The sequence below is a fragment of the Oryctolagus cuniculus genome, chromosome 19 (genome assembly GCF_051225735.1).
Source record: "Oryctolagus cuniculus isolate XC-2025 breed Fujian yellow rabbit chromosome 19, ASM5122573v1, whole genome shotgun sequence".
In the NCBI taxonomy this organism is placed as follows: Eukaryota; Metazoa; Chordata; class Mammalia; order Lagomorpha; family Leporidae; genus Oryctolagus; species Oryctolagus cuniculus.
The window spans coordinates 7,493,266-7,519,283 of record NC_142885.1 but is presented as its reverse complement, the minus strand read 5'-3'; the positions used below and the strand labels follow the sequence as shown (position 1 = coordinate 7,519,283).

The following is a 26,018-nucleotide window of genomic DNA, read 5'->3' as shown; positions in this document are numbered from 1 at the left end:
GACGCGGGGGCCGGGCCGGGATGGCGGCAGCGGCGGCCGGAGCCGGAGCGTGGTCGGCTCAGGAGAAGCAGTTCCCGCCCGCCCTGCTGAGCTTCTTCATCTACAACCCGCGCTTCGGGCCACGCGAGGGAGAGGTGGGCGGAGGGGGCCGCGCCCGGGCGTCCGTCCAGGGCCCGAGGGGCGGCGGGCGGCCAGCCGGGCCGGGCAGCGGGCCGCGTCGGTGACCCGGAGCCTTGTGTCCGCCTCGCGCGGCGGTGACCTGCAGGGTGTGCGCCCTGGCCGGGGCGCGGGGGGACACGGCGGGGCCGCGAGCCGCGTAGGGCAGGTTCTGTCCGGGGTCCTGGACCCGAGTGCTTGTGTCTGGAAAGCGGGTTCGTCAGGGTAACCCCTGCGCCCAGGTGCAGCCTGTCAGCTCTGGGGAAGAAAAGTTGAACTTGTCTTGGTGATTGCCGGTCCCCCCACCCCCCAAAACTAGCCGGAGCCGCGAACTGTAACCCTAAAATAATGCAAACTCACAGGACCCTTGCAAAGTTTTTTTTTTTCTTCTTTGATTAGTAAGTTGCAGGAACCTTTTTTTTCTTTTTCTTTTTTTAACTTCCTAGAAGGCTGTCAGCACGGAGCTGTGTTCCGTGGCCAGCGAATCGCAGCCCTCTGTAGGGGCTGTCAGTCAGCGCCCGTCGCCGGGCTGGCTTTGGTTTGCACGGGCGCGCACCGCCTGGTGTCTTAGGAGCGCCGGCGAATTGGGAATTGGTGCAAGGGGAGGAAAGCCAGAGACTGGGTTTTGTTTTTTTTTTTTTCCCCGTGAAAATTACGTAGTGCTGCCACGGGTGACACGTGGCTCGCCTCCCAGGGTGATGTGTAGCCAATACTTAGGTAATTCCTGGTTTTTCTGAAAAAGAAATTAAAAGAAAAAAAAAAAAAACCCTCAGCGGGTGTGGCTGGAGAGAGCTGAGTGCCTTCATGCGCTTCTGTGTTTCTCCGTGCTTCAGGAGGAAAATAAAATTTTGTTTTATCATCCTAATGAAGTGGAAAAGAACGAGAAAATTAGAAATGTGGGATTGTGCGAAGCTATTGTCCAGTTTACAAGGTAACGGCTTTAATTGTACTTTGGAGGAGCTCATGGAGTGCTTACAGCCTTCGCCAGAGAATCCTCCCCAACATGGTTTTTTTTTTCTTTTTTTAACTTTTTTAGGACCTTCAGCCCTTCAAAGCCTGCAAAATCTTTGCACACACAGAAGAACAGACAATTCTTCCATGAACCGGAGGAGAATTTCTGGATGGTCATGGTATGTATGTGCACAGTGTCTCTCTCAAGTTGTAAAGCTAGGGGCGACTTGTACTGTTCATTTAGGAAGCCTCTCGGCCTTCTCATCAAATCAAAGTTGGTTGCAATTTCCAAATTGGTTTTTGCCGTCGGGGCTGTTTTTGCAAGTTTTGTTATGTTTTCTGGTCGCATACGTATACCCGCGCTCAAACTTTAGAACCCAGGGCAAAACTTAAACTTCGTGGAATCAGCCGCTCACTGTGTAATTTTGGTGTCTCAAACTTTGCAGGTCGTTCGGAATCCTATAATTGAAAAGCAGAGTAAGGATGGAAAACCGATTGTCGAATACCAAGAGGAGGAGTTGTTGGTAATGTGTCATTTTTTTAGTGTCACACTTTGTAGAAGAACTGTGCACTGCATTTGTTGAGTGACTTGGTCAGCTCTGAGCCTGGTGGCTTTTGCAGAGTTTCTCCAAGCAGGGTTTCGTGTCTATTGTATTTCATTCGCACCGTCTTTTAAAACGTGCAGGTGCAGACATCTTGTCTCACTGACACCTTCTGTTGGTGATCGGTGTTTAAAAGTGCTTGTAAAGTTAGGCACCGTGGTGCCTAAATCTGGTGTGAGAAGCCTTGTTTTCAGCGCGGCGCTGTGCTGGGGTAGTTTCTGAGTGCTGTGTTCCCGTGGCGGGAGTCACAGCTTTGCCATGGGCAGCGGCTGTTTTCCCCTTGAGCTGAGATCTGTGCTGTCTTCGTGTGTTTGCAGGACAAGGTCTATAGCTCGGTGCTACAGCAGTGCTACAGCATGTACAAGGTGAGCCCGCAGAGTGGCCGGCGTCTGCTTTAGGGGTCGAAGTACTGGGCCTTTGAAGCAGGCAGTGAGACCTATGCGGGCAGTAGTGAACAGCCCGTTCTCAGCCCTCTGTTAGGAACGTGGCCCTGTTGGTAAAGGAAGGAATGAGTCCATATTCTCAAGGAACATACAGACTGTGATCCAGGAAGCTTTGTGATGTTATTTATGTCAAGTGAAACTCAGATGTGAGTTAAAATAAAGAAAAAAATTGGGGGGGGGGGAGGCATTTGTTGGAGTGGTTAGAGAGGCCACTTGGGAGCCCTGCACCCTCTCTCAGAGTGCCTAGCTTGGAGTCCTGGCTCCACTCCCAGTGCCACACCCTGGGAGGCAGCAGGTGATGGCTCAAGTACTTGGGTCCCTGCCACCCACTTGGGAGACCCAGATGAAGTTCTAGGCAACCGGCTTTGGCCTGGCGCAGCACCAGCTGTCGTAGGTGTTTCGGTAGTAAAGCAGCAGATGGAATATTGCCATCTGTCTCTTTGTCTTTCAAATAAAATATTTTCAAAAATCACAATTGATAATAAATTTTTCATACAAATGATGGCATTAGCTGACAGTGAGTTAATCTTTTTGGAACTTATTTTTGTAACTCAAGCTTCCTCTTGTAAACATTTTCCATATTTAAAAGGCTTGAGGGATTGAATGAGCTGAATTAATCTGAAAGGAAAAGAAGAGCTTGTTGCACTGAGAAAATGAGAGGCATAGAGGGTTGATTTTTTTTTTTTATTCCCCCTCAATCTTTGCTGCTGCTAGCTTTTCAATGGGACGTTTCTGAAAGCCATGGAAGATGGAGGTGTCAAGCTCCTCAAGGAAAGATTAGAGAAATTCTTTCATCGGGTGAGTATTTCGAGTCTGACTTGGAACCTTAGTAGTGCTCAGACAGGTCGTCAGGGGCGCACAGGTGCCGGCGGGTTCGTCTTGGGATACACAAAACACTTCAGCTGGGAAGTGCCGAGGAGCTGGAGAGGTGCTGTGGCCAAACCAGATTGGTGAGGAACATTCCAGGCCTACGCTCTCCCGACCTCTGCAAAGGCGCGGCGCACCCTGCCTCTGCCCAGGGCCCCTGGAGGCGTCTGGGAGACGAGCGTGCAGTCAGTGTCTGTGTGTGCATGGGCTTCTCGCCGACGCCTTCCTACTGTGGGATCCTGTCCCCTTGGCGGGCGTAGTCTCCAGCGGTGCAAGCAGAGTTTTTGGGTGGCACGGGCTCAGACACGTGAGTGGTCGTTAGTGCATTTTGTCCCACAGGATGGTGTCTCTGAGGAGGTGCGCTTCCGTCTGTGGTTGGGTTGTGCATCTCTTGCCCTGTCACTGCCAAGTTCAGTTTATCCTGAAGGAGTAATTCTCAGTCTGTCACCTCCCTAAAAACCTCTGGTATCTACTTTTCACTTGGCGCTTTGCATTTTTTTTTTTGCCTTTGCTTGTGCCTGTGCCACATTTCCTCCCTTTGGTCGTCTGTCTCCCGATCGCTGTTCTCGCCCTCACAGCCACTGTGTGCTGCGTTCGGCTCTTGTCCTGTCTGGCCTGTAGACGTGAGTTAACACGCGATGGTGCAATGGCGCCGTGTGTCCAGGGAGTCCCTGAGTGGCGGCTCTGAGGTGCACTGATAGGACGTTAAGGCTGTGAAACAACACCGAAGACACATTAGCTAGTTGTGTTTGGCCTGTGTGCCTTAAACTTGGTTCTGATGTGGAATGCAGTTGCCCATGGCTCGCCCGCGTGTTGGCTTGGTTGTTGTGCTATTTTCCGGTGTGTGACTCTGCTGTAAACATAAGTCTAACGACAGATCACTTTGGTTTGTCAGAGGGACGGTGTGTTTCATTGCTTATTCCTCCCCCACAGTATCTGCAGACGCTGCACTTGCAGTCCTGCGACCTGCTGGACATTTTTGGCGGAATCAGCTTCTTCCCCCTGGATAAAATGACGTACCTGAAAATCCAGTCCTTTGTCAACAGAATGGAGGAAAGCCTGAACATAGTCAAATACACCGCGTTTCTCTATAACGACCAGCTCATCTGGTGGGTACGCCAGCGCCGGGAGAGGGAGCCGAGGTCTGCGAGTGGGCTGTCGGGCAGCAGACGTTTCTATTGGTACTGTGGGAGTGAAGTGGGGATTACTGCAAACAGGCGATAGCCGTTAAAGTAGGGGAGCTTAAAACCGGTCCATGAAAGTGCAGAGGAGTCCCTGTCAGGTGATGTTCAGTAACCCTGCTTCTTTTATGTGTGTGTTTTTCCGAGAACATCTTCGAAGAACGGATAGTGTGAAAAGCATCATTTTTCTTACTCTTGTAAAGAAGCTAGACTTAGATAGGTGCATGCAGACCAAGGTGTGAGGTGAGCCAGATTGCCTGCCTGCAGCAGTGCGTCCTGGTGCCCTGCAGTAGGACAGTCTTTTCCAGAAGCATGGTTGGGGCTCAGGAAGGAAAGGTACACTGTTTGCAAATGCCATCGGCTACCTCAGGCTCTGCGGGGGAGGCTGGGGAGTCCGGGTGGGGGTAGACAGAGGAGCAGGTGTGGCCCACAGGGCCCTGCCGCAGCCCAGGCCCCCTGCTTGTGGCCCACAGTGGGCTCGGATGAGCTGCCCAAGTCAGGCAGGCGGCAGCGGCTCCTCGGCACGCAGCCCCCAGCGTTCGCGTCCTGTAGCCCCCTTCCTGAAGTGCGGGGTGCGGCTTACTTGAGCGCTGAGCTGAGCCGAGGTCCTGTCCCCCCGGAACCCTTCCCTCCCTGCGAGAATCTCAGAGCTCCCTGTGAGGAGGAGAAGCAGGATCGTCTAAACCCACGTGCAGGAGCTTTTCTCTGCCGAGGCCATTTTGATGCTTGTAGCTTCATCCATGGACCATTCAGGATTACCAACTTAAGAATTAGCCTGCTCCGGATGGAGTGTCGGGTCGTGCCTGTGGTTGCCTTAGCAGGGCCAAACCCAGTGATTGTGGGGGCCTTGTACGACCCACCCAGTATAAAGAAACGGGAATCCTTTTAGTGACAGCATGGCTGGTTTCCCTGTGGACTCTGTCATCTCCCGTGAAGACGGCAGAGTAAGTTCTAGGTGAAAACCTGTCTGCTCACCAGGCAGCTTTCCGCTGTATTAACTGTGGTACTCAGGCGGTGTTAGAGCAGGGAGACTTCTTAATGCTGCCTGGAATGTGGGTGGGAGCATGCGTGCTCCTGCAGTGTGGGGTCTGTGGAGGCAGCGGCCCCTGCCCGGATGAGGTCCTGGAAGCTCACGCCCATCCGTGTTCATGCGGAGATGAAGTGTGGTGGGCCAGAGTGCCTGGCAGCAGTGGCCCTGATGGCCTCAGCCCCACCGAAAGAGAGGGCAGCTCAGATTCTGATCTCTCGGATCCAACGCAGGACCTGACGTGGGTGCAAACTGGGAGTGAGGAAGGAGAAAGATTGAGAAGTCTTGCTGGAGGGCCCTGGAGCTGGTGGCCAGCAGGGCTGGGCTGTGGATGCGTGGCTCCCCATCAGGGGTCCCTGTTGCCCGGCTCCAGGGGATCTCATGGCTTCAGTGTGGAAATCTTTGTAAGTGGCATCCCCAGAGTTGAGCAGGGTGTATCTGGTGGCTGCACAGAGCTGCTCTGTGCTCCTGTCCAGGGTGGTGGCAGGGAAAGGTCGGTTCCAGGAATTAACAAGAAGAAATTTCAAGAAAAATAGCCCGTCTGACAGGTGACTGTTGTGGAGCTGGTGTGCTGGGTGAGCAGGTGCATACCCCTCCCGTGTTGTGAAGTGATCTGATGAGGCTGGAAGGATCTGCATGTGGCGGGGACCTGCCGCTTGGTGTCCAGTGCAGAGTGACCCTCAGTTCTGATATCCTGCAGGTCTGCTTGGAGGATGCATTGAAGGGGTGGACTTGGACTTGCAGGCCAGTGCTGCTAGTGGTGGGCGAGGGGAGTGTCACCCGCCTTTATTTTCAGAGAATTTGAGAAAAAATTGTTAGCATGTTGGTTTACTTTTCAAGAACTTATATTTTTGTGAATAAATGTCTTAGACATTTCTGAAGTCACTCAAAGTTGACCACGCTCCTTGAGCTTGCTGAATTACTGTCGGTTCGGTATCAGGAACACAGGCTCTGTTTTAGACTGAACTGACCCTAATAGGAGGGCTTGTGCATTGACGAAAGCCACCTTGTTCTTGGTAATGGGTCTGTCTGAAGGAGTTCAGTGTCTCAGCCAGAGCCTGGGGACAGGTGACAGTCCACTTAGCAGGGAAGGGAAGACAGGGCACAAAGCCATATCAGTAGCGAACTCATTGAGCTTGAAGCTGAAGAAGAAAGCCCGTTATGTGCGTCCGCTGTGTGAGAGGCTGGCGCTCGCCTGTGGCCTTGAGCGTGCCTGGGCGGTTACCCTCTGATGAGCCCTCGAAGGAGTCCCGAATCACCTGCGCCCGTTGCACCTGTCGGGTTCTGTTTGCTTCGGGTGCTTGTTGATTATTTGCGCTGAGGAAGGAGCTCTTTTGTCTCGTTTTTTAAAGATTCGTTGTTCAGAGACTGTTGGAAGTTCACAGGCAGTTGTAAGAAATTTTCCCCGGTGGAAACATCTCACATAACTCGGGTTCCACATGGCTTCGCTTGTTTCCTGGGGAAGAGGGCCTTGGTCGGGGCTCTCCGCACGCAAAGGGGAAGCCCCCGGTGAGGTGTTCTGTGCACTGAACAGCTGGCTACAACCTCTCACTTTTTCTGTCTTACTAATTTCCTAAACTCGACTCTGGTCGCCCGTTGCAGTGGAGGGACAGAAGGAAGCCTGCGCAGGGCGCACGGGGAGCAGCTCACAGGGGTCGTCCTCCTCTTCCTTCTGGGAGTGGTTTCGCCTCAGGGTCCACTGGTGCAGGACGGCACAGAACACAGCCATGGAGGGAACACAGCCATGGAGACAGGGTCTTCAGAACGCACGTGGGGCCGGTGCCGCGGCTCACTAGGCTAATCCTCCGCCTTGCGGCGCCGGCACACCGGGTTCTAGTCCCGGTCGGGGCGCCAGATTCTGTCCCGGTGGCCCCTCTTCCAGGCCAGCTCTCTGCTGTGGCCCGGGAGTGCAGTGGAGGATGGCCCAAGCACTTGGGCCCTGCACCCCATGGGAGAACAGGAGAAGCACCTGGCTCCTGCCATCGGATTAGCGCAGTGTGCCGGCTGCAGTGGGCCGGCCGTGGCGGCCATTGGAGGGTGAACCAACGGCAAAAGGAAGACCTTTCTCTCTGTCTCTCTCTCTCACTGTCCACTCTGTCTCAAAAAAAAAAAAAAAAAAAAAAGAAAAAAAAAAACTGTGTGGGTCTCAGATGTTTTTTGCACCAAAATGTATCTTTCAATCCCCTTTCTCCAGACTTTCTGGAGCACCCTCATATATCATTTTAAAAGTTCTAATAACTGTGTTACAGTAAGAAGCATCTAGTGGGAACAGTTTCAGTAACGTACATTCTTTAACTCAGTCTGTTTACGTGATTTCAACACACAAACAATATTTGAAAGCTAACGAGCTGTCCCTCTTGTGCGGAATGCTCACAGCCCGGTGTGTGTTCGAGTCCCGTTTCATGTGCCGCACTTCAGGGGCTCCCAGCGGCCAGGGGTGCCCCATAGCCGCTGGTGTGGGCAGTGCAGCTCTGGAGTACGAGTTGCCCGTGGGGTGAGCTCTGTGTGGTCCTCTTCTCGTCATCCCCTGCTCCCCAGTACTCTTTAACGTCTTCAACGGCAGATAACAGTCAGAACCTGTTTTGCTTCTGTTTTCCCCACCCTCGTCCCTTCTCCCAGTTGCTTGTAAGCCCGCATGTGACTCCCCCAAAGCTGTCAGAGGTTTGCACCGCTCCTCTTCTGGGCCGCAGAGCGCCCTTTGCACTTGGCACAAAGTGAGTCAGGCCTGCTTTGGGATGTAGGCGCTCCCTAGGGCGCTGTGGGGACGAGAGCATTTGTCTCTGGCCCTGATGAGGCAGCCACGGCGGGGCTCGGAATTGAATAAACCTGTTAAGTTGGTAATTGAATAAATCTGTTAAGTTGGTAATTGAATGAATCTGTTGATAATTTTGTCTGGGAGGCAAATGACTATAAATATCCAGATGGCCCTCGGCAGCCCCTCCCATCCCCGTCGCCCGGAGTGTGTGAGGTGAGGGCAGTGTGAGAGCCTTGAAAGGAGGGGAGGGCCAGATTGATCTTTGAGGCAGGCAGAGTGTTTCCTGTCACATGACCTTACTGGGAAAAGGAAGTCTCTAGAAGGTGTTGGGAAGCCCTGATGTGTGTGAACTTGGACTTCCTTCCAGATGTTTTCAGTACTTGACTAGACGAAGCCCGGGTGCAGTCTCATCGTCTGTTCACCTCCCTTCCTTACAAACCTGTTTCAAAGACTGAGGCTGTTAGCTTCCTGGAACCTTTTCCGCACCCTCCTTACTCTGGCCCCATTTCGCATAGGGCGGGTTCTTTCTGCTCCTTTTGGTCTAAACTGAGATCCAGAGAATTAGAACACACGTGGCAGTCTTGGAGGATCAAGTTCCCTGTTACAGCTGACCAGCATTTGCCCAGTGCCTAGGAGAGGCTGAGTGTTAGGATATAGGCCTAGAAGCCAAGAGGTTTCTCCTAACCTGGAGCGGCGTGGTGATTGCAGCTCCTTGGATAATCCTACGTGGAATTCAGCCAGAGAACGAGATCTGTTGGGATTTATCTAAGATGGCACGGTAGTGGCCTTCAGCAGGTCAGAATGAGGTTCTGGGACCAGGCCTCCGGTTTAGTTCACTCCTTTCTGGACTTCCTGCTCAAGGGTTCGGGCTTCTTGATAGCAAGCGAAGGAAAAGACGGTGAGGGGTTTTGTTTTGTTTAATTTGAAAGCAGTTAGAGAGAGGGAGAGACCTTCCATCTGCTAGTTCACTCTCCAAATAGACGCCTGGCTGGAGCTTATTCCCTGTGTCCCATGTGTGTCCAGGGGCCTAAGTCTTAGGGCCATGTCCTGCTGCTTTCCCAGGAGCCAGCCCCAAAAGATGTGCTTTTAAGTAGAAATGAAAAGGCAGAGGACTTGGAGCCAGCACTGTGGCGTCGCGGGTAAAGCCCTGGCCTGCAGCACCAGCGTCCCATGTGGGCACCAGTTCTTGTCCCGGCTGCTCCACTTCCAATCCAGCTCTCTGCTGATGCCGCTGGGAAAGCAGCAGAGGATGGCCCAAGTCCCTGGGCCCCCGCACCCACGTGGAAGAACCCGAAGAAGCTCCAGACTCCTGATTTCAGCCTGGCCCGGCCCCAGTCATTGCAGCCATCTGGGGAGTGAACCAGCAGATGGAAGACCTCTCTGTTTCTACCTCTCTCTGTAATCCTACCTTTCAAATAAATAAGTCTTAAAAAAAAAAAAAAAAAAAGGGGGCGGACCAGTTTCTGACTTTAAACACGAAGCTTTTCTGATGTTTCAGGAGTGGATTAGAACAGGATGACATGAGAATTCTGTACAAATACCTCACCACCTCTCTCTTTCCGAGGCACATGGAACCCGAGGTATGACTGGAGAGCCTGGATGGGTGCAGGCTTGGGGGTGCGGCAGGCGGGTGGAGCAGGTGTGGGGTGTGGGCTGTTTCCAAGCTGCGTCTCACATAAACAGTGTGACTTCTAGTGAGACTGACTTAGTCAGGTGTCGGTAGCCTGGAAGACCACACGTGTGTCTTGGCTTTCCTCACATTGCTTTGTGAGAGCAGAGTTAGTTTTTAAGAGGACTGGTGTGTTGAATAGAGAGAAGCTTCTAGGAACTGCAAATGCCAGGGATCTTTGACAAAGCACTGCCTAATCCTGGCTTCTCATAGACACAAGGTCTGATCTGGGTAGATGTCACGTTGCCTGCCCAGCTCGGGCAGGGCACACTGCCTGGTGCACTGCGCTCTCCCCAGCACATGCACCGTCTATGAGCTCTGGGGCAGGGCGCACTCGCAGCCGCCGGCTCTCCCTCCCGCCCTCCCTTCCTCCCTTCTCTCTGGTTTTTAAGGCTGTGATGTGAAACACGAGGAGGAATCTCCTTGGTGAGAAATTGAAAGCAGTGTTTTGAAAAGGACCTCATCCTGCGCTCGGTCCCCTTCCAGGCAGCTTGTGCTCAGTGGCTGACGTTTCCAGGGCCCTCCTGGTCCAGCCCCGAGCCCAGTATCCTGGCAGCAGTCCAAGGGTTGGGCTCTTCACCTCCATCTTAAGGATGAGGTCTAAGGGGTTTAGAGGCTTAGGGACCATTAGTGCCTTCTCCAAGACCACCCAGTGAGGAAGCAGCTGGGCCAGGCCTTGACCTCAGGGTGTGTCTGGTCCTGAAGCGCCTGTTGTGAGCACATCCCTCAGGGGTAACTTCAGGGGAGCTTTCCAACCCGTGACAGTGCTGTTGATGCAACAGAAAGCTGTTTGGTACTTTATCCTGTGCCTAAGGAGCTAGGCTTGTAAGCTGGGAAGCCAACGGGAACGTGGCCGCAGGAGGCCGCCTCTCGCGGTCCACACTGCCTGTGTGAGGGTAGGCTGTGTTTGAGTTTCTGCTAAAACTTTATAGAAGCCAGAATTGTCTAAAAGTTATAAAAGAATACCAAGTTTTGGTTAGTGTGATTGTTGTATTAGGATGCCTCTTCACATCCCCTACATGTTGAAGTAGTATGTTTTCAGCAAAGGAAACTAGGAATTTGTTGCACGTACGAACCTCTGAGAAGGCCTGGGGTTGGGCCTGAGCCAGGGCCTTTGACTGTGACGTGGCCCTGCTGCTTAGGAGCCGTGGATTTTGGGGGAGCGTCTGTGAGCTTGAGTTTGCACATGTAGAAGATGGCAAGAAGACGTCCCCCAGGGCTGACGTGACATGCAGGTGATTGCTGCATTGCGCTGGTGTGTGCTAGCCCCATGGGAAAGTTCAGTTAACTGTCGTAAAAGGACCTACATTAGTATGCGGAATTCAGGGCGGGGTGGGCTTATATAATGCAGCTGTGGTTAAAATCAGTAAGGCCTTCCTGGTGCACTTCTGTAATCTACATTTTTGAATTTTTAAAAAATTTTTTTTGGTGAGAGGAGTATGGGAAATTGATGCAGAAAGCAGAACACTAGCTCACAGGCGTAAATGCTGCTTTTCAAGGCTTCTAAAGTAAAAAATCTAATAAGTCATTTTCAATATTCAATTTGCTTTTAGTTGGCAGGAAGGGATTCTCCAATAAGGGCAGAAATGCCTGGAAACCTACAACACTATGGAAGGTATGACTTCTGTTCTCTTACAATGTTGGGGTTTATTACCTGTCTTGGTGGAAATAAAGTCGTGGGCACCGAATCGCCTCTGTATTTTACTGGCGGTAATCAACAAAGGAAATTCTGTTGATTCCGGTGAAGTAGCACTGTGACTTCATGATAATCTGATTGGGTGTTTTCCAGATGACATCTAGCTTCAGAGAAAATTGATGTACATGCAGTAGGAAAGTACTCTGTCTATATCTTCCTGTCTATAATCCACGACATTGAATCGAGTCATCTCTGTGCTTGCTTTGAAGATTTCTGACTGGACCCCTGAACCTGAATGACCCAGAAGCAAAATGCAGATTTCCCAAAATTTTTGTCAATACAGATGACACTTACGAAGAGCTCCATTTAATCGTGTATAAGGTAACACTGCTTTTCCCTCCAGAGTTGCAGATTAATACTGAAGCGAATTGTTTGTGTGTGTATCTCAGGACACATTCAGAGCTCTTAACCGTTTCTCAGAAAGCATGTTGGAACTTCTAAGTGCTGTAAAACTAAAATGGGTGGCAAGTTTACTGGCAGCTCCTGTGAAGCAGTTTGGGTTGGTAGTGGAAGAACAGCTGCCTGGGGCTGTGTGATTCGCACTCGGTGCAACCCCTGGCTCACAGTTCAGCGCCAGCAGAGGCCAGGGCCGGTGCTGGGGCTGGTGCTGGGCCCTGGCCCCGGGTCAGTGAATTCCGCCTCTGCTGTGGACTTGCTGACTCTCTCAGGGGAGTGTTTGGTTTCTGTCATAAGACATTCTCTTACAAGAATGTGTATTTATGTTAGGTGAAGTTTTTTTTAATGTTCTGTGAGGATTCGGTTGCCCTTTTTTTTTTAATATTTATTTATTTATTTGAAAGAGTTACACAGAGAGAAAAGGAGAGGCAGAGAGACAGAGGTCTTCCGTCCACTGTTTTCACTCCCCAGATGGCCATAACGGCTGGAACTGCACTGATCCGAAGCCAGGAGCCTGGAGCTTTCTCTGGGTCTCCCACATGGGTGCAGGGGCCAAGGACTTGGGTCATCTACTGCTTTCCAGACCAGAGCAAAGAGCTGGATCGGAAGAGGAGCAACTGGGTCTCAAGCAGGCACCCATATGGGATGCTGGCATTGCAGGTGGTGGCTTTACGTGCTACACCACAGCACTGGCCCCATGGGCTAAGTTTTTATCTTAATGACAGTTTTTGCTTCAAGAAGACAGACCATCTGTGTATATCTTCTGTCCCTCTTGAGACTACAATTATGTTTTGATTCCTAAAGGTTTGGAAATGAAACTCAGGGGGTCTGACGCTGTGGTGTGGTTGGTAAAGCTGCCACCTGCGATGTTGGCATCCCATACGGGTGCCGGTTCATCTCCTGGCTGCTCCACTTCTGATCCAGCTCCCTGCTCATGGCCTGGGAAAAGCAGTGGAAGATGGCCCAAGTGCTTGAGCCCCTGCCACCCACACTGGAGACCTGGATGAAGCTCCTGGCTCCTGGCTTTGGCCTCATCATTGCAGCCATAGGGGGAGTGAACCAGCAGATGGAAGATCTCTTTCTTTATTTCTCTGTCTCTCCTTCTCTCTTTGTAACTCTGACTTTTAAAATAAATAAGTCTTTTTTAAAAAAATTAAACTCAGGAGAACAGGAAGAGCGATGTTGGACCTTTTGGAAGAGCACGTAAGAGACGTAAGAGCAGTGCCTGACAGAGGAGAAGAGCTGGCCCTGGCTGGACTGTGCACTAAGGCCCAGCTGCCCCAAGGACGCCCAGAGACACTGCCAGTGTGGGAGGTGGGCTTGCAAAGAAGGGGAGTAAAAGTATTTTCTAGGGAGTGTGGCACAGAGTGTTCTGGGTCTCCCACACGGGTGCAGAGGCCCGAGGACCTGGGTCGTCATCTACTGCCACTTGGAACACCCACAGCCCACATTGGAGTGCCTGGGCTTGAGTCCTGGCTCCTCTGCTTCCCATCCAGCTCCCTGCTAATGCACCTGGGAAGGCAGCAGAAGATGGCCCACATGCTTGGGCCCCTGCACCCATGTGGGAGACCTGAATGAAGTTCCTGGCTCCTGGCTTTGGCCTGACCCACCAGCTCTGGCTGTTGCACACATTTGGGGCGTGGACCAGTGGATGCTCTCCCTCCTCCCCTTTCCTCTTCTCTCCCTCTTCTCTCTCTGCTATACCTTTCAAATCTTTAAGAAAGTAGAAAAGCATTGAGCAATCTTCAAAACAGAAAGAAAAGATAATAACATTTCTAGAAGGAAAACTCAGTAACCTGTGAACAGAAGGTGACCCTGGCAGCTGCATGTCCAGTGCCCGATGTTAGGGGACAATGGAAGCGAGACTGTCAGTCCTCAGAGAAAATGGTTTTTGGAGTATCTGCCACGCTGAACTGCCAGTCACGGAGGAGACACGAGAAAGTCCTGCTGTCCGTGAACGGTGTCCAGCTGCCTGGTGCAGCCTCTCCCACGGTGGTGCACCGTATTGTGCAGAGTGAGGGTGTAGACAAGAAAGAGGACCCCCAGGGATTTCCACAGCGGCTGTAACCCCGGAGGTCCTGAGAGGAGAGTGCCCCAAAGATCAGCCAGCTCTCTGACGGGAGGAGGTAGGGCTCTCGGGCTCCAGGGCTCTGGGATAGCAAAGTGTTCATTCTTAAAATGATAGGCGTAAGAGAGCCAGCTAAACGTGGGGAGGGACAGAGTAACGGGAAGAGAGTGGCTCTGCAGATGAACCCAGCTGCCGTGAGACGTGGCAGGGAGCAGGAGCGGGGTTGGGGGGCCCTGGTCCACCAGCACAGCTGTCCTCTGAGTGCCCCGGCTAGGGACTGAACCCCCAGTGACCTGGTGCAGTGTGTTTATTTCACAGCTTTATTGAGATGTAATTCACACATCTGGCACTTCACACGTCTAAACTGGGTAATTCAGTAGCTTCCAGGAGTAAAATTCAGGTGTCCCCAAGACCACCCTCACTGCTGACACCCTGTGAGGTTCGGCGTTCTCACTGGAGGGACTGCAGGACCCAGGCCTTGACACTCGCAGTTAGAAGAGAATAGGTTCAGATCAGTGTAGACTCAAGTTGAGTGGGGCGGGCTCCCGAATCACCAGCCGTGAGCCGGTCTCTCCCAGGGCAGTGTGGCAGCAGCACAGGCCCTGTTTGTCCTGCCAGGACGTGTGACAGTGGCTGGACTGCTGTCCCGGGAGCTCACCTGAGCCTGGTGTCAGCACTCAGGGCTTGGCCACAGCCACACGGCTGCCCTTGGCTCCAGCTCTCCTGAGGGTAGGTGCTTGGGCTATGCCACAGGGATCTATTCTTGTGAATAGCTGTCTGTCATCTTCTCTCTCTGTAACTCTGCCTTTCAAATACATAGATACATCTTTAAAAAGATTAGCAATCCCTGTGGCCTGGGGAGGCAGTAGAGGATGGCCCAGGTCCTTGGGCCCCAGTGCCTGTGTTGGAAACCTGGAGGAGGCTCCTGGCTCCTGGCTTCGGATTGGCCCAGCTCTGGCCATTGGCGGCCAGTTGGAGAGTGAACCAGCCAATGAAAGACTTCTTTCTCATAAATAGTGCCGGCGCCGTGGCTCAGTAGGCTAATCCTCCGCCTTGCAGCGCCGGCACACCAGGTTCTAGTCCCGGTTGGGGCGCCGGATTCTGTCCTGGTTGCCCCCCTTCCAGGCCAGCTCTCTGCTGTGGCCCAGGAGTGCAGTGGAGGATGGCCCAAGTCCTTGGGCCCTGCACCCGCATGAGAGACCAGGAGAAGCACCTGGCTGTGAAGATCAGCACGGTGCGCCGGCCACAGCGCGCCGGCTGCAGCGACCATTGGAGGGTGAACCAACGGCAAAAGGAAGACCTTTCTCTCTGTCTCTCACTGTCCACTCTGCATGTCAAAAATAAATAAATAAAAATAAATCAATAAATTTTTGGGGCCGGTGCCATGGCACACTAGGTTAATCCTCCGCCTGTGGTGCTGGCATCCCATATGGGCACCGGTTCTAGTCCCGGTTGCTCCTCTTCCAGTCCAGCTCTCTGCAGCTTTTCTTTTTCAACACAAACCCCAAGGCTCTCGTTGCCGTCTTTGGTTCATGAGAATCTGTTGCATTACCTTTGTGTCAAAAAGTCCAAGAGCATCTTTATTTCTTGTTTTTGTTTCTCGGGGAGCTGCTTTTTTCCTGTCTTGTCTGCTACAAGCTCACTTCTCAGAGCTAAACTCACCCTCTCTTCAGACGGAGACTTTGTCTCCTAGCCATTCAACAGATGTGGACCAAGATGCAAGCTTTTTTTTTTTTTTTTTTTTTGAGATTTATTTATTTAAAAGGCAGAGAGAGAGAGGTTTACCATTGCTGAAATGGCTGCAATGGCTGGAGCTGAGCCAATCGAGCCAGGATCCAGGAGCTTCTTCTGGGTCTCCCACTCAGATGCAGGGGCCCAAGGACTTGGGCCATTTTCTGCTGCTTTCCCAGGGCATAGCAGAGAGCTGGCTCAGAAGCGGAGCAGCCAGGACTCCGACCAGCACACATATGGGGTGTCAGCCCTGCAGGCAGTGGCTCTCCCTGCTAGGCCAGCCCCCCGAGATATGAGCATCCTAGGCATAGCATCTTAACTGCTGTGACAAGTGCATACCCTTGTACTTTTTTTTTTTTAATGTATTTGAAATTCTTGAAGTTTTAGAGACTTAAAAGGCACATTTTAAAAATCAGCTGTACCCTAGGAGGGTCACACAGTCACAGCCTGAGGTTGGGCCTGAGGCCAGTACCTCCCTGTGACACGTGGGGCTGCGTGAGTCCTGAGGACGCCAGCACCGTCCACAGCCTCTGGGTGGTACCTGTGGCAGTGCGGAGCTGGTGATCCCACATCCTGGGCTTTCAGAAGAGACTGGAAATTGGATTCAGTCATAAAGCTGGTAGACAACCAAGCCAGAATTCCTTTGCCCACGAAACACATGCACTGAATGGAACTGAGCTGTAAGCCACTGATTTTACAACCTGTTTATAGGGAAATCATCATTATGATTTAATTATAAAACAGGGTACATGTGATTAGCTTTGTATAGAAATACAGTCATGGTTAATAGGTACAGCAAGAAGTTAGCGGAAAGTTTAATTAAAAGATGTTTATCTGGGGGCTGGCGCTGTGGTGTGGTAGGTAAAACTGCCGCCTGCAGTGCCAGCATCCCATTTGGGTGCTGGTTCGAGTCCTGGCTGCTCCACTTCCAGTCCAGCTCCCTGCTAATGCACCTGGGAAAGCAGTAGAAGATGGCCCAAGTCCCTGGGCTCCTGCAACCACATGGGAGGCCCGGAAGAAGCTCCTGGCGCTCAGCTTCGGATTGGCCCAGCTCCAGCCATTGCAGCATTCCTCTGCCTCTCTGTAACTCTGCCTCTCAAATAAATAAATCAGTCTTTTTAAAAAGCTGTTTATTTTGGTGCAAGAAATTGTGAAATCTGTGGATAGTTTTTCCATACTACACGTTTTCCAGGAATTTTTGAAGATCCCCCAAAGGTTGAGAGATGGAAGCCGGGAGGGGGCCAGGGCAGGTAGGAGTGTGAATGTCTTCGTGGGAGAGGTGGCAGCGCAGGATCTCCTGCCAGGGACCGGTAGAGGGCCACGGGAGCTGTGTGCAGCTGTGAGGCGCCCACGGAGCAGAGATTCTGTCACCTGGGCAGGGCGGGGCGTGTGTCCGTCCCATGCTGCTGCCCCGAGTCTGAAGGTGATGGGCTACACAGCTGTGTGACCACCGAGTTTGCAGTTACAGGGGGTTACTGGGGGAGGTCTGTGGCTTTTTGTCTTAAGACTTTATGTCTGGGCTGGCGCTGTGGCGTAGCGGGTGAGGCCGCTGCCTGCAGTGCCGGCATCTCACGTGGGTGCCAGTTCGAGGGCTGGCTCTTCCACTTCTGATCCAGCTCTCTGCTGTGGCCTGGGAAAGCAGTAGAAGATGGCCCAAGTCCTTGGGCCCCTGCACCCATGTGGGAGACCCGGAAGAAGCTCCTGGTTCCTGGCTTCGGATCAGCATAGCTCTGGCTGTTGTGGCCATTTGGGGAGTGAACCAGCAGATAGAAGACCTCTCTGTCTCTGCCTCTCTGTAACTCTGCCTTTGAAATAAAGAAATAAATCTTAAAAAATAAAAAAAGACTTTATGTCTGCCAGGCCTCTTTTTTTTTTTTTTTTTTTTTTGATAGGCAGAGTTAGAGACAGAGAGAAAGGTCTTCCTTCCGTTGGTTCACTCCCCAAACGGCCACTACAGCCGGCGTGCTGTGCCGATCCAAAGCCAAGAGCCAAGTGCTTCCTCCCGGTCTCCCATGGGGTACAGGGCCCAAGCACTTGGGCCATCCTCCACTGCACTCCCGGGCCACAGCAGAGAGCTGGACTGGAAGAGGAGCAACCGGGACAGAATCTGGCACCCTGAGCAGGACTGCAGGTGGAGGATTAGCCCAGTGAGGCGTGGTGCCGGCCATGGCCTCTTTTTTTAAACTATACGTTGCTTTGGTTGGCTTTAATTTTGGCTGTTTTTATTTCTGGTCTTGGTAGCTGTTAGGTTGCTGTTGTAACTGCAGCTATTTGCTGCTGGGGCAGGTTAACCTCAGGGGCCATCTTGTGTTAATAGAAACTCAGATGTGCACAGTGAGCCCCCTAGTACCCCTCACACTGCCTGGTGACCTTGCAGGATGCTCTCCCTTGCTCTGTCCCCGCTCTGCGCTGCATTGGGTAGAGCATTTTAAATCCTGTGTCCTTTCACTCCTAGCCACCTGCACCTACAGTGGTGAGGGCGTCTGGTGACAGAGCCCCCATGCCGCCGTCGGGTGGGCAGAGCAGACGGCACTGCCGTAATAGCTTCTGCGCGGTGCGCTCCGGTGCGCGGCGCCTTTCCCAGCTGAGTGACTCAGATCTCGCCTCCGCTGAGGCCCTTGCTTGGAGTCAGTACAGGGAGCTGCTCTCCTCCCTCCCGGTTCCTAATCTCCGATTCTCTTCTCTTCCAGGCCATGAGCGCCGCCGTGTGCTTCATGATTGATGGTAGGTGCTCACCTGGGTGTGACTTCCTGTAGAGAAGTGTTGTACCGCCTGCGGGTTCTGACCTGAAGTGACAGATGTGTTGTAAACAGCACAGAGGCCCTGTTAAGGGGCTGTGTTCCACCGGGACCTCTGGCATCGTCACTGAAGTCCTCCCTCACTTTTCCACTTGTCAGCAGTAGGTTCTGGGCACCTCTCTGTGCCTCCCCCGTGGCAGTGCCTGTCTTGAGGGAACTGAGTGAGGCAGTGTTGGTAAAGCAGGAGACAGCACTGGCCCGTGAGTGCCGTGCCGTGTTTGTTAAATGCACCCTTAGGTCCTCCTGGGGTCGACAGCGACCCACCACCCCACGAGGCACCCTAAAGTGACTTCACAGAGAGACGGCTGTGACTGTTTGCTCTCCCAGATGGAACTGACTTGCCTCTCACATTTCTCTTCTGTTTGGGAGAGGGGGCCTGATGGTTTAATTCATTGCCATCCCCTCCTCCCTCCCCGCGACAAGTCAGGTTGTCATTGTTCAATACTGGGTGGTGGAGCGGGCGCTGGCCTTTCGGATATGCTCTGTTCTAACCCCGGTGTCTTGTGTGTCCCGCCAGCCTCCACGCAGCTGACGGTGGACTTCTGCCGGAGGCTGGACAGCATCGTTGGGCCCCAGCTTACAGTGCTGGCGTCAGACATTTGTGAGCAGTTCAACATCAACAAGAGAATATCTGGGTTTGTACTTTACTTCCTGTTTACGTTCAGGCAGTTAACTGATTCTGGAAGGGTAAGGGTGACCCTAAAGAATTTTTGGGAGTGTTAACGTTTCTGTGGATTGAGGGGACAGTAGTATAGGAGTCCCCTGATACCCAGTTTTGCTTCCTGCAGTTTCAAGTTATCTGGTAGCAACTAGAGTCCAACAATATTGGAGGAAAGTTCCAGAAATAAACAGTTCTAAAGCTTCAACTTAAATGCAGTTCTAAGTGGCATATGAAGTCTCCTGTAGTCCTGCTTCCGTCCGGCCCAGCAGGTGAATTGTCCGCGTCCGGCAGATCCGTGCTGTGTGTGCTACCGCCTGTTGGTGCCTCAGTGACCATCTCGAGTGTCCTGTTGAATAATGGCCCTGGAGCACGGTGATGCTGGCATCCACCTGTGCCCGAGAGAAGCCATCCATGCTTCCTTTAAGTGAGAGAGTGAAAGTTCTTCACTTACATTCCTACACCGAGGTTGTTACATGTATTACTATAATTGCTTCATTGTATTGTTATTAATCTCTTCCAGTCCCTAAATTACAAATTAAACAGTGCACACGGGAGTCAGTAGGACCGTAGGACCATGGCTGAGAGGGGATTGCCATATGCTGTGCAGTTGTCTGGAAGGTCCCTGGGAAACTCGGCCTGAGTGTGTCTGCCCTGAGATGTGGGTTGGGCCTGGGTCTCCTCTTAATAAGTTCCCTTTGCATCCCCTCGGTGGGTAGCATGCTCCAGTATGGGTGTCTGCGCTGTCTGCACCTGTGGCCTGGGCCGTGTGAGGCCTGCATGAGTTCCCCTCTCCACCAGCCCAGACGGCTGCGTTCGCGGCGGCGGTGGCGGCGGCAGTCAGCGTGGCTGTGCTCTGCGTAGACTGAAAACCAGTGCCTCTCAGAGCGCGGAAATGCGCAGGGCATTGGCACTGAGCAGTGGCCGGAGGCCTTCTTAGCTTGCGGGCGTGGCCCGTCCTGCTCTCTGGAACACTGGCAAGTCACTGGGCCTCTCCCCACTCCCTCCCAGTGTAAGAGAGAGGTACTGCAGCGATGAAGCAAGCAGGTGGAAAGCACTCTGAGCCGTAAGCAGCCGTTTGTGTGGGCTTTGCATCCCTGTGGGGAGTTCCTAAACCGCTGGAATTTGTGCGGAACCTTGGAGAGTTGGGGGTGGAAGTACTCTTAGAGCTTGTCTCAGCACAGGACCGTGTGTTGCTGTTGGCAAGGCCAGGAAATGAAAAGTTCTGACCAAAGTAGCTCTTGGTGCTGCTGCTTCGTGGTTTCATTTTTGCATGTGAAACCTGGTACAGTCAGAGCAGGAGCCGTGCATCCAACCACGTCCTCCGTGTGGGACTTGGGCACCTCATGCTGGGCGGACGCCACCCCAGCTTCCAGCTTCTCTTTCCTGAAGGAGGCATCGGTGAGTGAGGCCTGTCTGGGTCACACGAGTTACTCCCAGAGCCCTCGGGGTCACTGCAGGTGCTCCGAGTTGCTGGTTCCATGCATTCCCGGAGCTCAGGGACTGTTGGGGTGGAGCACCACCTGCTTCTAGAGTGAACTTCCTGCCGCTCCTTGGGATTGCACCGGAGAGGGCCTGGGTGTGTTCGGAGGATACCACTGGGCCATGGTTTTCTTACATGCAGACCTTGATGAGAGGTCATCACAGAGGATGATGACCTCGGTGCCTTGTTCCTGCCTTGAGTGTACCGTGTACTGATGTAGGTACCTGTGTCTAGTATGGTTGGTTTTTTTTGTTTGTTTGTTTGTTTTTTTGACAGGGAGAGTTAGAGAGAAAGGTCTTCCTTCCATTGGTTCATTCCCCAAGTGGCCACTATGGCTGGCACCGCGCTGATCCGAAGGCAGGAGCCAGGTGCTTCTCCTGGTCTCCCATGGGGTGCAGGGCCCAAGCACTCGGGCCATCCTCCACTGCACTCCCAGGCCACAGCAGAGAGTTGGCCTGGAAGAGGGGCAGCCGGGACAGAATCCGGCGCCCGGACCGGGACTAGAACCTGGTGTGCCGGTGCCGCAAGGCAGAGGATTAGCCTAGTGAGCTGCAGCACCGGCCTCTAGTATGTTCTTTTACAAGAAGGAAAGAAATTTTGTGTTTGTTTTAAAAAAAGAAATGTTTTGTATCCATGTTAGCCCTTTGGGAGAGAGACCAGGAAGTGTGGCTGCTGCCCCCTGGAGACTGGCAGGGTTAGTTTTTTTTTTTTTTTTTTTTTTTAAGATTTATTTATTTATTTGAAAGAGTTACACAGAGAGAAGGAGAGGCAGAGAGAGGTCTTCCATCCGATGATTCACTCCCCAATTGGCCACAACGGCTGGAGCTGCACCGATCTGAAGCCAGGGGCCAGGAGCTTTCTCCGGGTCTCCCGCGTGGGTGCAGGGGCCCAAGCACTTGGGCCATCTTCTACTGCTTTCCCAGGCCACAGCAGTAGAAGAGCTGGATCGGAAGAGGAGCAGCCGGGACTAGAACCGGTGCCCATATGGGATGCCGGTGCTTCAGGCCAGGGAGTTAACCCGCTGTGCCACAGCGCCGGCAGCTTTCCACAGCTTTATGGTTAGGTTTACTCCTCTTTAGTTTGAGGGACCTGCTAAAAACAAGCTCTGGTTTGTAAAGAATTTTTGGTGTCATTTTCCTGGGGCCTCCTTTGCTTTGGTGTACAGTGGGGCCCCACTTGGGCGGAGGCTGAATTCCCGGCACCCTCAGCCCTCCAGGACCCGGCTGCTCACCCCAAGGCAGGCAGAGAGAGTCTCCACGTGGGTGCAGGGGCCCAAGGACCTGGGCCATCTTCGACTGCTTTCCCAGGCCACAGCAGAGAGCTGGATGGGAAGAGAAACAGCTGGGACTAGAACCAGTGCCCATATGGGATGCCAGTTCTTCAGACCAGGGCGTTAACCCACTGCGCCACAGCACTGGCCCCTGTATGTGTTTGTTTTTGTTTTTGTTTTTTTTGTTTTTTTTTTGACAGGCAGAGTGGACAGTGAGAGAGAGAGACAGAGAGAAAGGTCTTCCATTGCCGTTGGTTCACCCTCCAATGGCCACCGCGGCCAGCGCACCGCGCTGATCTGATGGCAGGAGCCAGGTGCTTCTCCTGGTCTCCCATGGGGTGCAGGGCCCAAGTACTCGGGCCATCCTCCACTGTACTCCCGGGCCACAGCAGAGAGCTGGCCTGGAAGAGGGGCAACCGGGACAGAGTCAAGCGCCCCAACCGGGACTAGAACCAGGTGTGCCGGCGCTGCAAGGCGGAGGATTAGCCTAGTGAGCCGCGGCGCCAGCCCTACATGTGGGTTTTTAAACCATAAGCGCCACCTCTCAGGAAGCCCATCACACTGAGTACTCGGCTTCCGCACAGACGCCAGATAAGCGGCGGCGGAGCAAAGGGACTGCTCCGTGGTAGGCGACGTCCCCGTGCAGTCTGCCCCTGCTCTTCAGAGTGGTGCATCTGGATGACGTGTCTCTGCAGGTCTGAGAAGGAGCCCCAGTTTAAATTCATCTACTTCAACCACATGAATCTAGCAGAGAAGAGCACCATTCACATGCGGAAGACACCCAGCGTGTCGCTGACGTCTGTCCACCCTGACCTGATGAAGATCCTCGGCGACATCAACAGCGATTTCACTCGGTAATCTGACACCCTGTCACGTGCGGTGCCCCTCTAGGAAGAGGGCTGGCAGAGGCGCCGTCCCCACGGGGCCCAGGGCGCCCGCCTCCCCGCCTCTGGCTCCCGGGACTGCTCGGCCGCCTGGGCTCCTTCCCTGCTTCGGGAACTTTAGTTTCTCACAGTCCAGCCCTCCGTATAATAAGCTAATGCATTTCGAAACTCCTGTTTTGCAGCGTGGATGAAGATGAAGAAATCATCGTAAAAGCGATGAGCGACTACTGGGTTGTGGGGAAGAAGTCCGACCAGCGGGAGCTCTACGTTATTTTGAATCAAAAAAATGCAAACCTGATTGAAGTCAACGGTAAGCGCAGATCTGTGATGCTACTGATGCTGAAAGCTGCCTCCAGCGCTGAGAGACAAGTGATAGACCAGACCGTGACAAGGCTTTTCCTACGATACATTTATTTGAAAGGCAGAGTTAGAGAGAAGGAGAGGCAGAGAGAGGGGTCTTCCATCTGCCGGTTCACTCCCCAGATGCCCGCAACGGCTGGAGCCAGGCCCGAGAGGAGCCAGGAGCTCCATCCGGGTCTCCCACGTGGGTGCAGGGGCCCAGGCACTTGGGCATCTTCTGATGCTTTCCCACGGGCATTAGCGGGGAGCGGCTGGGACCCATATAGGGTGTCCCAGGCAGCAGCTAAACCCGCTCTACTTTCAGCGGATACCTCCTTTTTAAATACCTTCTTTTGTTAGCATTTTTCTTTTTTAAAAAGACTTATTTACTGACTTGTTTAATTTGAAATGGCGTGAGAGCTCAGTCTTCTCTCAGCCGGTTCACTCCCTAGATGGCCGTGTGGCCAGGGCTGGGCCGGGCCAAAGCTGAGAGCTCGAGACCGCAGCCTGGTCATCCACACGCGGGCAGCAGGGGCTGACGCAGTCGGACCCTCGTCTGCCTTCCCAGCCCCTCAGCAAGAGGCTGAGTCAGCCCTCGGACAGCGGTGCCGGCAGCGAGTGCCTGTCCCTCTTGTGTTTCCCTGTCTGTCGTGTGGCTCCTTGACAGAGCACCTGACAGACTTCACAGGAGCGCAGGAAGCTGGACACTGGCTGAAGGAAAGTGATTTCCTACGTGCTGGAAGAGGACCAGGCCCCTGCGCTGCGGACGGTGCAGTGTGAAGTGTGGCACAGTGGACAAGCTGCTGACGCCAGCACCCCTGTGTGCCGTGGGTTGAGTCCCAGCTGCCCAGCTTCTGATCCAGCTGCCTGCTAATGTGCCTGGGAAAGCAGTGGACGATGGCAATCTGTAAGCCTCTGCCACCCATGCGGAAGACGGCCCAGCCTAGCCCTTACCTTTGCAGCCATTTGGGGAGTGAATAAGGGATGGAAAGTCTCTTCTCTCTCCCTTTGTCTCCCTGTCATTGTGCCTTTCAAGTGAATTTTTTAAAAACATCTTTGGCCTTGCCATGATACAGACAGGATGCACAGTTGCCTGGTCCCCTGGCACATCAGCGTAAGAAAGCAGACAACGCCAGCCAGTGCGCTGGTGGTCCCCTGCGTGGCGTGACCCAGTACCTGCTCTGTGGGTCCTCCCAGCCCTGTTGCCCAGGAGAAGATGGCGTCACCTTCACTGGCCTGGGCCACTGAGGCTTGCAGCCAGCACTGGGGCTGCGGGGGGCTTGCCCCGACGAGCAGACCGCAGGAGAGCTTGGGGAGACCTGCTCTTGCATCATGGGGCTCAGCGCATTTCTGCCTCACTGCTCTGTTGGTAGTTGTGCTTTAAAACAAGAGCGTGAGTCTGCCTGCCTAACTCCATGTGGGGACTTCTAGAACCGGGGTGCTGGGCCCCTGACCTCGAGGTCACAGCTGGGCCTTCTGTGCTGTTCCCTGATCCGCTTCCCCGGCGCCGCGTTCCCGGCCTCCACCGGGAGGTGTCTCGGGTGCTTTTCCCGCTGGGTGCAGGCTTGCTCCAGGCAGAAGCAGCAGTGTTTGGGTTATTGAGAAATACTGGGGTCTCATGGCTCATTCCCAAACTGGCCGCAGTGGCTAGGGCCGGGAGAGGCCAAAGCCAGAAGCCAGGAGCTACTTCCAGGTCTCCGAGGTGGGTGCAGGGTCCAAGCACCCGGGCCATCCTCCTCCACTGCTCTCCCCGGCCATAGCAGGGAGCTGGATCGGAAGTGGAGCAGCCAGGACTGGAACTGGCGCCAGCCCGTGCTTCTTGGGTTTAAGGTCAAAGTGAATGCAGGCGTTTATCCTCGGCCTTATTCCGGAAGGGTTTAGGGGCTAGCAGGCGAGAGAGCCCGTGTTCCTGACCGGCTGTCTGTCTCTGCAGAAGAGGTGAAGAAGCTCTGTGCGACGCAGTTCAACAACATATTCTTCCTGGACTGACGCTCGGCTCGCCGGGACGCCTGTGAGGGCTGCAGACACTCTTTACGCTGCAGGTCACTGGTCGGATCTGACTGGACGGTGACATAGTAAAGCAATACTTGCTTTGAGGAATCACCTTTCTACTCGGTCTGATGATCCCCTGAGGTTTTTAGATTTTACATAATTTATGTGGAATTGACTACAGGTAGTGGCTGTATCTATCATTCCATTCTTTTGACATTATGTGAATATTTTACTGGAAAGTAAAACTAATAAATTGTTAAAGTTTCTAAGATCCTGGCTTGGCATCTAGTCTCTCGTGTTGCTCACCTGTAGGCCGCCCTGGCCACGGGGTCCCTGGCTCGGCCCCGGGGGTTTTCCAACTCAGTGTCCACGTTCCGGCTGCCAGAGCTCCTCGGAGCTGGGGGCCCTTCCCCGATCGTGAGACCCCGAGTGGCGAAGCAGGCATCTGCCCGGAGGAACTGCTGGCCTTGGTCTCCGTCTCGAGCCCTCAACTTAAAGTGCCCAGCGCGGTCCCTGCAGGCGGCATCCTCACAGGTGGGGAAGACCCTGGCTGATCTGAAGTTGATTTTTTGCTTAGGTACGTCGCAGGGCCTGGGTGAAAAGTGGCCCACTGCGTGGTCTGGAGAAAGCAAGATGTCTGCAGCCCTAAGAAGGGCCTGTCCGTAGTCCCCCCCCCACCCCTCGTGAGCCTGTGACCTTGAGGGAGGACGAGGTGCACTTGGCGTGCGGGCCACGGTCTCCGCTGTCATTGCCTCTCAGCCCCAGCGCTGCTGAAGACGGAGTTCTTCCTTCCCAGCTGCGCCAGGCCCTGCTCCGGCACGGGGTTCCGATGGCGCTGCACTGCGCTGCGCGTGGCGCGTGGCGTGTGGCCGCACCGTGCCCAGCCTGCGGCGGGGCCGGTGTTGCTGTCGGGCTCTGGTTCCTACCTGTGTGTGTGGGCTCAGCGTTCTGAGTCGGTGGCCCGAGTCCTCCCCTGCTGCTCTGGGGCCTCCCACTGCTGTAGCTCGGTCAGGACCGTCCTTTTCCCTAGAGTCCCTTCGGCTTCGCCGTGG

General features: G+C 53.6%; 1 protein-coding gene across 9 annotated transcripts; it reads left to right on the top strand.

Annotated features, from left to right (window-relative positions):
- Window positions 1-25,237, top strand: CCZ1 (CCZ1 vacuolar protein trafficking and biogenesis associated). 9 transcript variants are annotated; one of them, XM_002723078.6, is made up of 15 exons: window positions 1-134; window positions 990-1,087; window positions 1,193-1,286; window positions 1,554-1,631; window positions 2,027-2,074; window positions 2,867-2,950; window positions 3,953-4,128; window positions 9,481-9,562; window positions 11,205-11,266; window positions 11,557-11,668; window positions 18,233-18,266; window positions 18,858-18,975; window positions 22,447-22,605; window positions 22,818-22,945; window positions 24,908-25,237. In XM_002723078.6, the coding sequence occupies exons 1-15, from the start codon at window positions 21-23 to the stop codon at window positions 24,961-24,963; spliced, it is 1,443 nt and encodes a 480-aa protein (XP_002723124.1). In that variant the 5' UTR covers window positions 1-20; the 3' UTR covers window positions 24,964-25,237. The 9 variants fall into 9 exon arrangements, with proteins under 9 accessions (XP_002723124.1, XP_089177049.1, XP_089177043.1 ...); XM_089320923.1 differs by lacking the exon at window positions 9,481-9,562; XM_089320917.1 differs by lacking the exons at window positions 18,233-18,266; window positions 18,858-18,975; window positions 22,447-22,605; window positions 22,818-22,945; window positions 24,908-25,237 and adding an exon at window positions 16,475-16,667.
- Window positions 25,238-26,018: the final 781 nt, after the last annotated feature.

Excerpts from the sequence above, each read along its gene's own strand:
- CCZ1 (XM_002723078.6), top strand. The coding sequence starts at position 21 with ATGGCGGCAGCGGCGGCCGGAGCCGGAGCGTGGTCGGCTCAGGAGAAG. Across the intron at positions 135-989 it reads TCGGGCCACGCGAGGGAGAG|GAGGAAAATAAAATTTTGTT; the intron begins GTGGGCGGAGGG and ends TCCGTGCTTCAG. Across the intron at positions 9,563-11,204 it reads CGAGGCACATGGAACCCGAG|TTGGCAGGAAGGGATTCTCC; the intron begins GTATGACTGGAG and ends ATTTGCTTTTAG.